Below are 12,136 nucleotides of genomic sequence, written 5' to 3' on the forward strand. Positions count from 1 at the left end.
TCGTGGTAATATTTTGTGACCCCCAATGAAGTTAAAGAAGTATACATTTACACCTGCCCCATGTGCTACCTATAAACAGTGACTTTCTCTTTTAACCACTCATTTTCTTGACCCACATGGTTCGCAATATCATAAGTTTATAAGATATGTTCCATAAGTATGAAAATACTTTATATCGTAATGCTAGAGACTTACTGAGAGTTAGAGTTGACTACACTCGGTTTTGCGGTCCATCTTCCTATTTAGTCTGTACTAAGCCTTTGACAGTGCCTCACCAGGCGTCGCTTTACGATAATCTATGACGTTTTACCTACGTCACTTCATGACAAGTTCTCAGGAACCAGTGACAAACTTATGTAACATATCTTATGAACTTATGGTAATATCAAAAACGTATTTATGTACTAAGAACGTCGGGCTCGGATCATAGCTTTATACTTTATTGAGAAACTTCGTCTGCTTATATTTTGACTCCACCCACAAATTTTGTAAATAGCGACTTCTATTGATCGAAAATGTCATTCTTATCTCTATTTTCGTGGTTAAATATTTTTTTCGAAATTGCGCCCGTGGCAAAAAAGCAAATTGGACAACAATGCGATAACTCCCGATTTAGTGGAATTAAGTTTTAAAGTTAAGAATGTATCTGGTTTTTCTTTCCTTGTACTAAAATTATTATTGTAGTTATTATATTATAAGTTATTATTATTATTTACTTGCCTTATGCAGTATCTATATTTAAAGCCCAAAATATAAGATAATAAGGCCGACAGATGGCGAGCGCGAGTTTTGAAATTATAAGCCACTCCCATCAAAAAGTACAAAGTAGTCGAGGATGGGTAGGGAATTTGCTAGGTTCAACGTTCTTCTTACATAAATCCGTTCTTGGTAATATCAAGCTTATTTGACATTCTCTAGTAATTCTGATCTAATGAATACACAACCTACTGCAACGCCCTGTAAGAGATTTGGTCCACGAATTCGAAGCACGTGATTAAAATGTCTCCTTAGATGACAGTATTACCCTTTTCTCGAAACACTGAAATTTCTCTCGAGTTTTAATTTAGAATAGATTGTCTTAGATGAGCGCAGGGGCGTCAGGCTGTTTCCTAGCCACATTGGGGAAGGCAAAGTAACTTTGACATTTATATGAGTCTACGAATGTGAGAAACAAGCTCCCTGGAATCCCTAATTGCACCGATCACTCGTTTGTTTGAGCTGGCGACGACATCGGAGAAGCGGATTTTGGGCTCCTATAAACCGTCATAATCCTATAAAACTCTACATAAGTATGGGTCTGTCGTTTAGGCCTATAGCAAGGTTTTGTTTAGACTGTGTTGCCAGATTTTCAGAGCAGCATTAGACTTTGGGTCGAAAAGATCGTATAAACAAAATTTACCTAAAATAAATGACCGAAAATCGTTTATGACACGTGGGTGATAGCATAAGTTTATAAGATTTGTTTCATAAGTATGACGCTACCAATACAAGTATTGGTATGCTAGAGAACGAGAAGCGAGAATTGACTACACTCGGTTTTGCAATCCATCTTCCAATTTAGTCTGTACTAATCCTTTGACTGCGCCTCACCAGGCGTCGCTTTACGATAATCTATGACGCTTCACCCACGTCACTTCAAGACAAGCTCTCAGTAACCAGTTACAAAGTTATGGAACATTTCTTATGAACTTATTTTGATAGTTATAAGTCATTATTGGAACACAGTGTTCTTGTTTATAAAATGATATTTTCACTGATAATTTTTGTCGTATATTCCTCGAGGTAATTTTAAGTCAGTTTTGGTATGACGTTTCAAATATTTGTACTTCAAACCGGAACAGATTAGAAGCATAGCCTACTGTGATTTCCTTTCCTTGGTTCAGTGGGGTTGGCGTAGATATAGAGTTACAATAGGCTATCATGGTTTCTGTTTCTGGTAAATCCGCCACCAGGTGACACGCCCCTCTACCCTTTTATGAAAGATACGTGGGCCTAGGAAAGATACTTATGAAGAGATTATGGGCTTATGATACAGTATAGAGTCCCTATTGTTGATCGACGGTCCTCAAATATTTGCATTGCCAACCAACGCCATAAGGAGCTAACCCTAACTGCTGCAATGATGCGGGATGGGTGGATAATACACGCTCCTAAAGGTTAAAGCTAATCTGTCAGACGCTACGCTGATATTAAATGAACGTTTATTTTCCGATCAAAGCCAAAGACTTGTTGGCTAAAATGTGTTGGAACTAAGTGGTTAGTTAGGTTTAAGGCTGACCAGGGTTGGCAAAAATCCGGATAATTTGAATAAAATCCAGACCAGTGGTTTTTATTGGATTAAACCGGATTTTATTGGATTTATCCGGATTTTTTAAAAAACGAGTCATTTTAGGTTTTTTTGAAGGCAAAGTACTTCTGTTTAGCTCTTATTTGGGTTTTGGGGCACTCCCCGACCCCTAGCCCAGGTTCCAATACAAAATCGTCTTCTTGTTTAACTGCTAAAATGTTTTCATGAAATCTATTTCTTTCCTGAGTGCACGAGCCTAACACTAGCGCGGCTCCAGTGGATCCCTTACAGGGGGACTTTCCTTCTAAACTCCGGGTTTGGCTTGGCCAGGGTTGGCAACTACCTATCCAGTCCGGTTTAAACCACCTGGTTTAATCCGGATTAATCCACTTAAAAAAATCCACCTAAAATATCCGGCTTAATTATGAATGGGGAAAAATCAATTTTGTGCCATAAAAATAATTAAAATACAACCAGAAACAAGGCAAAAATATATGAAGCGATAACTAAATATTACATATTATAAATGATAAAACTAATAGTTATGTTAGCAGTTACTGTCCAGTTTCAGCTTACAATATTTTACCAGTATCACTCGAACTTAAAGCATAGCGTGGTTCCAGTGGATCCCCTACAAGTTGACTTTCCTTACGAACTCCAGTTTTGGCTTGGGAAAGCCAAACCCGGAGTTTAGAAGGAAAGTCCCCCTGTAAGGGATCCACTGGAGCCGCGCTAGTGTTAGGCTCGTGCACTCAGGAAAGAAATAGATTTCATGAAAACATTTTAGCAGTTAAACAAGAAGACGATTTTGTATTGGAACCTGGGCTAGGGGTCGGGGAGTGCCCCAAAACCCAAATAAGAGCTAAACAGAAGTACTTTGCCTTCAAAAAAACCTAAAATGACTCGTTTTTTAAAAAATCCGGATAAATCCAATAAAATCCGGTTTAATCCAATAAAAACCACTGGTCTGGATTTTATTCAAATTATCCGGATTTTTGCCAACCCTGGGCTTGGCAAAGGCTAGTGGGCGGGATTTATACATGGACGTATAAATCCCGCCCACAAATGCCTCTAGCTTTCCCAAGCCAAAACTGGAGTTCGTAAGGAAAGTCAACTTGTAGGGGATCCACTGGAACCACGCTATGCTTTAAGTTCGAGTGATACTGGTAAAATATTGTAAGCTGAAACTGGACAGTAACTGCTAACATAACTATTAGTTTTATCATTTATAATATGTAATATTTAGTTATCGCTTCATATATTTTTGCCTTGTTTCTGGTTGTATTTTAATTATTTTTATGGCACAAAATTGATTTTTCCCCATTCATAATTAAGCCGGATATTTTAGGTGGATTTTTTTAAGTGGATTAATCCGGATTAAACCAGGTGGTTTAAACCGGACTGGATAGGTAGTTGCCAACCCTGAGGCTGACCCCGTTTTATATTAGGTATTCGGAAATATTTTTCGATTTTCAAACAACAAAATTGTAACTTATAAGCTGTATCAGAAATAAAATGAACCAAATTCTTCACATGGCGAAAGTGAATGTTCTTGATAACACAACGACGGTTGGCCCTCAGTTAGCGGTTTCTGAATTTTCCCTCCAGAACGTGAGACGCTCGCGGTGGTAGACTGCCGAACTAGATTCAAGCACCCGCGTCCGTGTTCCGCGGCTTTGGGTTGAAGGGAAAGGGTAGGAAATGTTTTTGGAACTCGACCAATTATTTTTCTCTCTAGTGTAGACGCGATGGAAGTGGCATAAATCCTCAAATTTGTTCACTAGTGCTAGGATATATTACCAATGCTATAGAGCACTTTACTTCGGGTCCCTTATCATACTTCTGGTATGACTTATAGGTAATAGTACCAGACGTATATAATACTTCTCTTCGAGTGAAGTGTACAACAAAGTGGAATAATTCTAACATGATTCTTCCCAACATCAGAACATTTAGCGCAAGGGTACTAAACCGAATCACATACGCGATAAATAATTCCCTCATCAATACTCTATTAGCGCTTAACTATTAGCCAAGGCGCATGCGCTTATGGATTTTTGTCCCGCGTCAAGACAGTCAAGGTTTCTGGGTTGATTTCTGAGTATTTAGTACCAAACATTTGTATAATTGACCCCATGGTGCGATAGTTACCCATCTAAAGTTTGATGAGCGGAAGAGCAAACAAAAAGGTGCATGAGCCTGGGAAGAATCATGTTACGTAACTAAAGCTTTAAGAGGATACAGTGTGTCACCCTTCTATTATCCCCTTCTGATATAGTACATATATACATATATTTTTTTATATATTTCAGATCATTGGATGCCTTTATTTACGACGCAACCGTACTAGAATATCGCGTGGGTCAAGACCACGACTGTCGTCTGCTGACAGTGGGTTCATGGTACGCCATGACTGGTTATGGCTTTGCCCTGCGAAAAAACTCTAAACACCTCGGAAAGTTCAACAAAATGATGATTGAATACAGAGAAAATGGTATTAATAATGAAGGACGTTCATGTTGGAAGGAATAGAATCAAGAAAAGGTCCATCTTCCCAAAAACATTTGTCAAGCGTGATGGCGTTGGACATGTTTACGTATCGTGTTGTTAAACCCCAAAAACCAGAAAGGCTGTTTATAGATATGCAGGGAACAAGTTTGTTATTAGTAAAAACGTTTGAACAGTTCTGATAATATTTCTTAAAGAAGGCTTTAACATGCCTGGCCTCCATTTTTCAAGATGGCCACGATTGGAAAAATCTTTCTTAGAGCGTGCCATAAATTAAGGTGGATGTTCTTTGGGCAATTTTGACTCGAAAATGTAACTTATATGTCTGGGCCACTGTTTTCAAGTTAAGAATGGAGTATTTTACGGATGACCCCTTAAAAGTAATTAAGAAACTGATTTAGACAATGATTTCTAATTTAATTAAGGGGGCATCCCCAAAACTTTCAAATCATAACTCGAAAACAGTGATCCGGACGGCAAAATGTCATAGAACATTTTCCACTCAAATTCGTCCATAGAACATCCCCCTTAACTTATACCAGACTTATCAGAAACACTATGTTAGTAGTATTGATATCAATCATTATATGAGGTAGAATTAATTCTGTAACACGGTTTTTGAACCGAAGACTTCTCATCCTTCCAATAGATCGTCCTTGTTATAACTTACTGAGATTGCGATAACCTTTGACCTTTAATATAACCTTTTTCAAGGTGACCTGGAACGCTTGCGTAGTTTCTGGCTTCAGGGTGCTTGTAAACCGAAGCAGGACAAACGCAATGCCAGTCACCCCTTGGACGTTAATCAATTCATGAGCGCCTTTCTACTGTTGGGTTGCGGCATTTTATTAACCGGTGTCCTACTGGGATTGGAACACTTTTACTTTCAGTACATTGGTCGGCTACTTGCCAAAACGGACAAAGTTGGTTGCTGTTCCTTAGTCAGTCGAGTAAGTATCTTATAGGGCCACTATACTATTCAAATGGAGGTTGGTGTACATACAGTGCATTCGTTAAAAGCCAACATTGCCACCCACAACCAATGGCAAATGCAAATAATAGAATGTGAGGCAGTAAGTAGGGCGTAAATTTCACTTCGCGTTTTTTGCCCCTTTCCGTGGTATATCACGAAAAACTCACCTATGAATACTAATGCGTGTACTTAGGCATCCAAAACTGTCTTTTTACCTCTCCGAGTGACGATGACGTCACGGTGAGGTATTACACAGGACGTGTCTATGTGCATGTGTGTGTCTGACACCGCGTTCGCAGTTGGTAAATCGGAGTAAACGTGTTCGCAGAAAGCAATTATTTGCTTGTACTCCCATCGTTAGGATTAAGAAGTACGCGGCGATCGGCTAGGGTTACGAGAAACGTCTAGCAGGGCTTCCACCAAAGGTTCACGCAATTGCTTTCTACGCAATCAAAGTTAGCGTAGTATTAAGCTGCGCTGATTGGTCGACCAATGAGGTTAGAGGAAAATCTCGAATTCCGATCGTAAACGTCATACTGGGTACTACGAAAGGCTCTTATCCACACCAGAACCTCACTCTTTACTATTTATATTTGCCTATCTAAGAAGGTTCTTTTTACGAGCATCTTTTTGCGCATGTTTTCAGAATATGGCTGCTCACAAAGCGTCTCTAGAGATGCTCGATACCAAAGCAAACGATGAAGAAGAGGGTATCAATAAACCCATATCCACTATCTCCAAAAGCATTTCTAGCGGCAAGAGAGGATGTACTTGTGAAACGTGCGATTTGGCGCTCAAAATTATCACCAAAGAGTTGGAATTGGCCCGGAAACAGACTGTAGAACTCGAAAAGGAGCTAGAAAGCAGGTCAGTTTGCTTGTTTAGATTCCCCTTTAACAAGAAGCGATATCTAGTTTACTAGGGAGAAGGTATAAGATGCCTAAGTATTCGCGCACCATAGTCCCATGTTCCCCCCCTTTCAAAATACAAGGGGGGACGTAAAAGGAGGCCGGGCTGTTTTGCCTCTCCTCAGTCGGAAAATACGTAATTTTCGTCGTTCGCGTCGCGCTGACGTGAGTTTTCAAAAACAAATGAGATGCTGATTGTAATTTGGAGGCGGGGATTAACTCCGGACCTACGTTTGGACTGGAGATAAAGCTAGAAATGTATAGCTTTACCTAGTAAACTAGATATCACTTCTTGCCTTTAATTTTAAGTGCTATAAGATCATGATTGAATAGATTGTAATATAATTGCACTTTGTTAGCATGTATTTACAATGTTTTGGCATCCTGGTTAATTTACAAACTTTTTACTGTTTTATTGCTTCGTAATCATTACATATTTGATTGTTGCATGGTTGGTTAAAGCAGAAGTGTATAATACTTCTCTTTGAGAGAAGTGTGTTCCGAAAGGATATTTGCTGTTCGAATCCTTTAAAAACGTTCAGGGAGCGAATTTACCAAAAACGAAAACCATTGCCTACTGTGAAATCCATCTCTACACTTGACCAAAGATGGAAATTACAGTAGGCCATGACTCTATTCCTTTTCGGTTTGAAAATTAAAGCTTCAAAAGTTTAAACCACGATGGTGTAGCAGTCTCTTTAATTCCGTCTCGCATGTAGAATGCTTATAATAAAAGCCCTACGGCAGACCCATACTTACTAAGAGCATTACATGGCTATGACTATATATTTCTAAATGCACGTATTTAATCAACTTAATACACTTTTATGTCATTTTTCAATGACCTAGTTTGCAATTGAAAAAAACGCAAGAAGGGAAGTTTTTTATTTATCCCTGGTGTCCTAGACCTCTCTCTTTAAAAAGTATTGATTTTTGCATTAGCCATTTTAGTAATTAACATAATTATGAAAACTGCCTAACAAACCTCTTGGGGAAACGTGCACGAAGACCATCTTTTGAAATTACTCTCATACCCTTCTTACACCCTTCCCTTAATTCTTAATTGCCGTTTTCACAGAATTCCCATTACGGGAATTAGTCTTTTGAAGGAAAAGAAACGCAAGAAATGCGCCGGCAAGAAAACTCCGCCTCAGTTGCCAAGCCCGGCTACAGATGGCAGCACCTTCATCGCCGAGATTGAAACGGCCCTATAATAGACTCAATATTGTTAACACAATGCACGTGTATCTCAAAATAAGCCTAAAATTATAACTATAGGGGTAGTTAACTTAAATCTTTTAATTGTTAGTACGAAGGAAAGTAGAGTGATGTCCCATGAGTGTCTCATTTCAGTTCATCTTAATTTTTTCGGAAGTCGACACAGAAAGGCAGTAGACCATTATTACTGGACTTCACTTAAAGCGTCTGCTTTATTATCACTTGGCGTTGTTGAACTTGAGCGTGAAAGCGTTTTAGTGACGTAATAGCTACGTCATTAGTTTTGTAGTAGAATCAAACCTTTATAACAGTGAAAGCTCCCCTACTATGATGTCATGATGTCACAACCCCATCTAGCCAACTATCCTTAAACTCCATAAAATTCTCCGCCATTTTAAGGAAAAGGGGAGGGGCTATCATTGGGGGAAATCACCCTTCCCTCTCCCTATAGCTGAGAAGAGAATTATTTAAATGAATGATTTCCGTTAGTTTAAACAATAGCAGACGACTGTTAGGTATCATTAGGAAATGTAAGAGCCCCCATAGGATTAAAACGTTGCAGTGTCTTTCATTTAAACGACTATTACTAAATTTAGATCTGAACTCTGGATGAATTTAGACACTAATAGATTAAACATTATGAGCAGTGCAGTGAAATAGTGGAAGCAGACGACAGTTGTATGGCTCTCCTTATTTCCAATGCGCAGTTTGACCTTATTTTCTAAGAACGACTTTTGAGGTTGAGCTTAAATTCTTTTACTCAACAGACTTGCCACGTTGGCTTTGAAAGAACATAAGTTATTGCGGAAATGTCATACTTTTGGAACGTCACTCTACTTTTGATATAATAAATCTTAAGAAATGGGACAAATTTTTGCTGTTGACATATAAAATATTGCTTCAAATTTAAAAACGCAAGAATGAAAATAAAGATGTTTTTTGTATAAATATGAAATTCAAAAAAGAAAACATAAAATTGAAATATTTAGAGAAAAACCATTTCTTGGTAATTAAGCATTAAAAATTAATATTAAAGAATTTACTGTTAAACGGCTGAGCTTAATAATAGGAATATTTTAAAAGAAAAAAAAAACTGTTTAAACAGTTTTATTAACTATTCAAATCGCTGCCTTTATGGATTTTATTTCGCTATAAAATTAAAAATTCAAACGCGAAAACTCAAAAGAAACATTGCCCAAATAGTTAAAAGTCTAATTCACGCGTTTTCGTGAAACATGATGTTTGTAATAATTTTGTTTTCAAGTATAGAATTACGAAAATATTTCAGGAAAATGTTGTAGAATGTTTTTGAAATATTTTATGTAGGGTTTTAATTTTTTTTATATACATATAATAAGAAAAACATCAAGGTGCCAAAACATTGTAAAAACTAATTAAAAAATAACAAATTGTTGAATTTTTATATGAAAAATAATTTATTATAGTTTGAATTCAATTTAGTTCAGTTCAGTACAGTTTTCTAATGTGTCATTTCTTTCCCTGTTAGCTCGTCGCCGCGTCGTCATTGCAATGAATGTGAATTTGCTGCGTACGTGTTTTTGGAATCACTTGCGTGACTTGCGTCCTAAGCCTTTGCAGTTTTGTACTGATCAAAAATTCAAAACCAAGAATTGTTCAAAGATTCTCGATTAATGTTTTTGGGTGTTACCGCTTTGGAAGGATTCTAAATCAACGGAGGAAATCAAGTAATGTACTTTTTCATATTTTTTATACGTATTTGTAGTGTTAGTGATATTTTGGCTATTGTGCTAAGCCTTATCAAAATCATAATCAACACAAATTCACACTAGTAATAGAAAAGTGTGTTGGCTAACGATGTATAATAGTACTTCACAATGGTTTTTAATTTTTATCGTAAGCGCTCTTAAATTTTATTGCACATGTTACTTCAGCGAATTTTGTTTAATAGTAGAGGTTGTAAAACTGTGTGGGGCCGTTATAATGTAAGCCTTGGCAATATTGCAAAATTTAGTATTGTTTGGGGGAATAATTTTTTTTACGGTTTTCTTTTTAGGGAAATATGCTTATCTAAGACATGTTTTAAATATCATTACTAATTGGTGTTTACACCTACTCAGTTTTAAAATTTTCGTCGTAATTCTGTTGAAATTAGTTGATATATTTTTGATTATTTAACTATATTAACCACGTGTAAACAAATTTGGTGCTTACACCTAATCAGTTTCAAGATTATTATTTACTTTTTGAAGTGAAGATTGTGGGTTTTACAGTTTAAAAAATGCTACGGCCATCTATAGGCATTGTTACGTACCAATTACACAGACTTATTTACAGAAATTTAGATCTTCAGCCTATTACCAAGAAGCGATATCTAGTTTACTTAGGGAGAAGGTATAAATTTGCCATATTTCTAGCTTTATCTCCAGTCCAAACGTATAGGGTCCGGAGTTAATCTTTGCCTCTAAATTACAACCAGCATCTCATTGGTTTTTGAAAACTCACGTCAGCGCGACGTGAATGACGAAAATTACGTATTTTCCGACTGAGGAGAGGCTGCGAAATAGCCCGGCCTCCTTTTACATCCCCCCCTTGTATTTTGAAAGGGGACTGGGACTATGGCGGGCGAATACTTAGGCATCTTATACGTTCTCCCTAGTAAACTAGATATCACTATTCGATTATACCTAAATATTTTTCTCACTTCATGAAAACCAATTTAGTGTTTACACCTAATTACGTTTGGAAATTATGATCATAATTCTAGTGAAATGCAGTTCGTTATTTTTCATTTAACAAAATTGTATGGCCTGCTACAAACACACGTACAACTTACACAACCCCTTATTTACATATCTGATAATTTTTCATTTCCATAACTATATTCATTTCCATTTTTAACTGTGAAAGAAAAACACTGTGGAATTTTAATTCAGTCTTGCAATGAAACATTCTCTCATAAAACGCTTTAAGCATTACAAAGCCATTTCAAAGCCCCATCTTTTAGTCGACACTGTATTTCTTTCGAAGGCATTCATCCTTTATTTCGCGCCAGAAACGGTTTCAACTAACTGGTGCGTGAAACTGGTCGCCCCTCGTCTCTGAAAGAACTATTGCAGAATTCCTCTTCTGATGGTACAATTCTTTTTTTCGGAGTATCGCGCCTTTTCTAAGAAACTATTCTTCACGGTGAGCATTCCAAAGAATCGCTATTCAATGTAAACCTTTTTCAATGCACCAATAGTGTTGCTAACTTAGCTAAGCCTCGGTACTTGACAATAGTTGTTGTGTTGCTATAGTGGAGTATCTCTTGTGACTTAGAAGCGTGGTTTACTTTGCTTCTTGTCCTTTCTTTTCTCTAGTCCCTTGAGACGGGTTTTTTTCTTGGACTAGGGACAAGTCAAAGAAGTTCTGGAATAGATTATTGAAGGACAGCTAGATAGAAAGGTTTCGCTATTGGTTATTTTTTGCTCATGATCTCTCTGCCATTTATGACGAACATACTGGGTGTTTCTGATAAGTCTGTGATAAATTGAAGGGCGTGTTCTTTGGGACAGTGGCTCAAAGTCAGTGGAATGGGTCGAAGAACATGGGTTGCATATTTTATATTTTTGGAGATATGGGCTATCATTGAGTTGAGAAAATTACCACTAGAGTGGCCTTTTATCCGCAAGGATGTAGACCGAAATGAACTCTATCACACGCTTGTAGCGCCATCGTGGTGCAAAGAAAGGAAATAAAAGAAAAGGCGGGAAATTTGATTAATTTCAAGAATACATGTAAAAGGCGGGAATTCAAAGTTCGTCTTCGAGATGGCGACACCATCGTTTGATAAACTTGGTGCCTGTCCGTCCGTCCCATTGCTTTAAAAGTTGTCCCCCGTTTCCCCAATAGGCAGGTTAACGCAAAGGCCACTCTAGTGGTAATTTTCTCAACTCAATGTGGGCTATAGCTACCAAACATGACGTCATAACTGTATTCCTGCAAATGGAAAGTGGTGTTAGTTTAGTATACCATATGTTTACGATGGTTTTAATTACGAGAAATTATGCCTAGTATTGAATTTAGTTTTGTTATTTGTTATATAAAAGATTCAACACGCCATCTAACAGGCCGTAGACCTCGTAATTGTGTCGCCTTCTGGTGCGAAAAATTTGCACCTCACCGTAAAGATTAAAAAATCGAATCAAGCGTACTATAGAGTAAGGGCAGTACTACGTATGCAAACGTCATGCCCGTTTATTTCATCCCTCTACTGGTCGC

General features: G+C 37.5%; 1 protein-coding gene across 1 annotated transcript in view; it reads left to right on the top strand.

Annotated features, from left to right (window-relative positions):
• Positions 1-9,311, top strand: part of LOC149618757 (glutamate receptor ionotropic, NMDA 2B-like) — a 522,592-nt gene extending 513,281 nt beyond the window's left edge. Inside the window, exons 15-18 of the mRNA XM_089853883.1 lie at positions 4,600-4,781; positions 5,510-5,745; positions 6,415-6,635; positions 7,755-9,311. Of these exons, the coding sequence (XP_089710009.1) occupies positions 4,600-4,781; positions 5,510-5,745; positions 6,415-6,635; positions 7,755-7,890 (775 nt within the window). The 3' untranslated portion in view covers positions 7,891-9,311. The remainder of the gene's footprint in view (positions 1-4,599; positions 4,782-5,509; positions 5,746-6,414; positions 6,636-7,754) is intronic.
• Positions 9,312-12,136: the final 2,825 nt, after the last annotated feature.

This window comes from Phalangium opilio, unplaced genomic scaffold, assembly GCF_054372755.1.
Source record: "Phalangium opilio isolate 3A_F unplaced genomic scaffold, DU_Popi_V2 ptg000209l_1, whole genome shotgun sequence".
NCBI lineage: Eukaryota > Metazoa > Arthropoda > Arachnida > Opiliones > Phalangiidae > Phalangium > Phalangium opilio.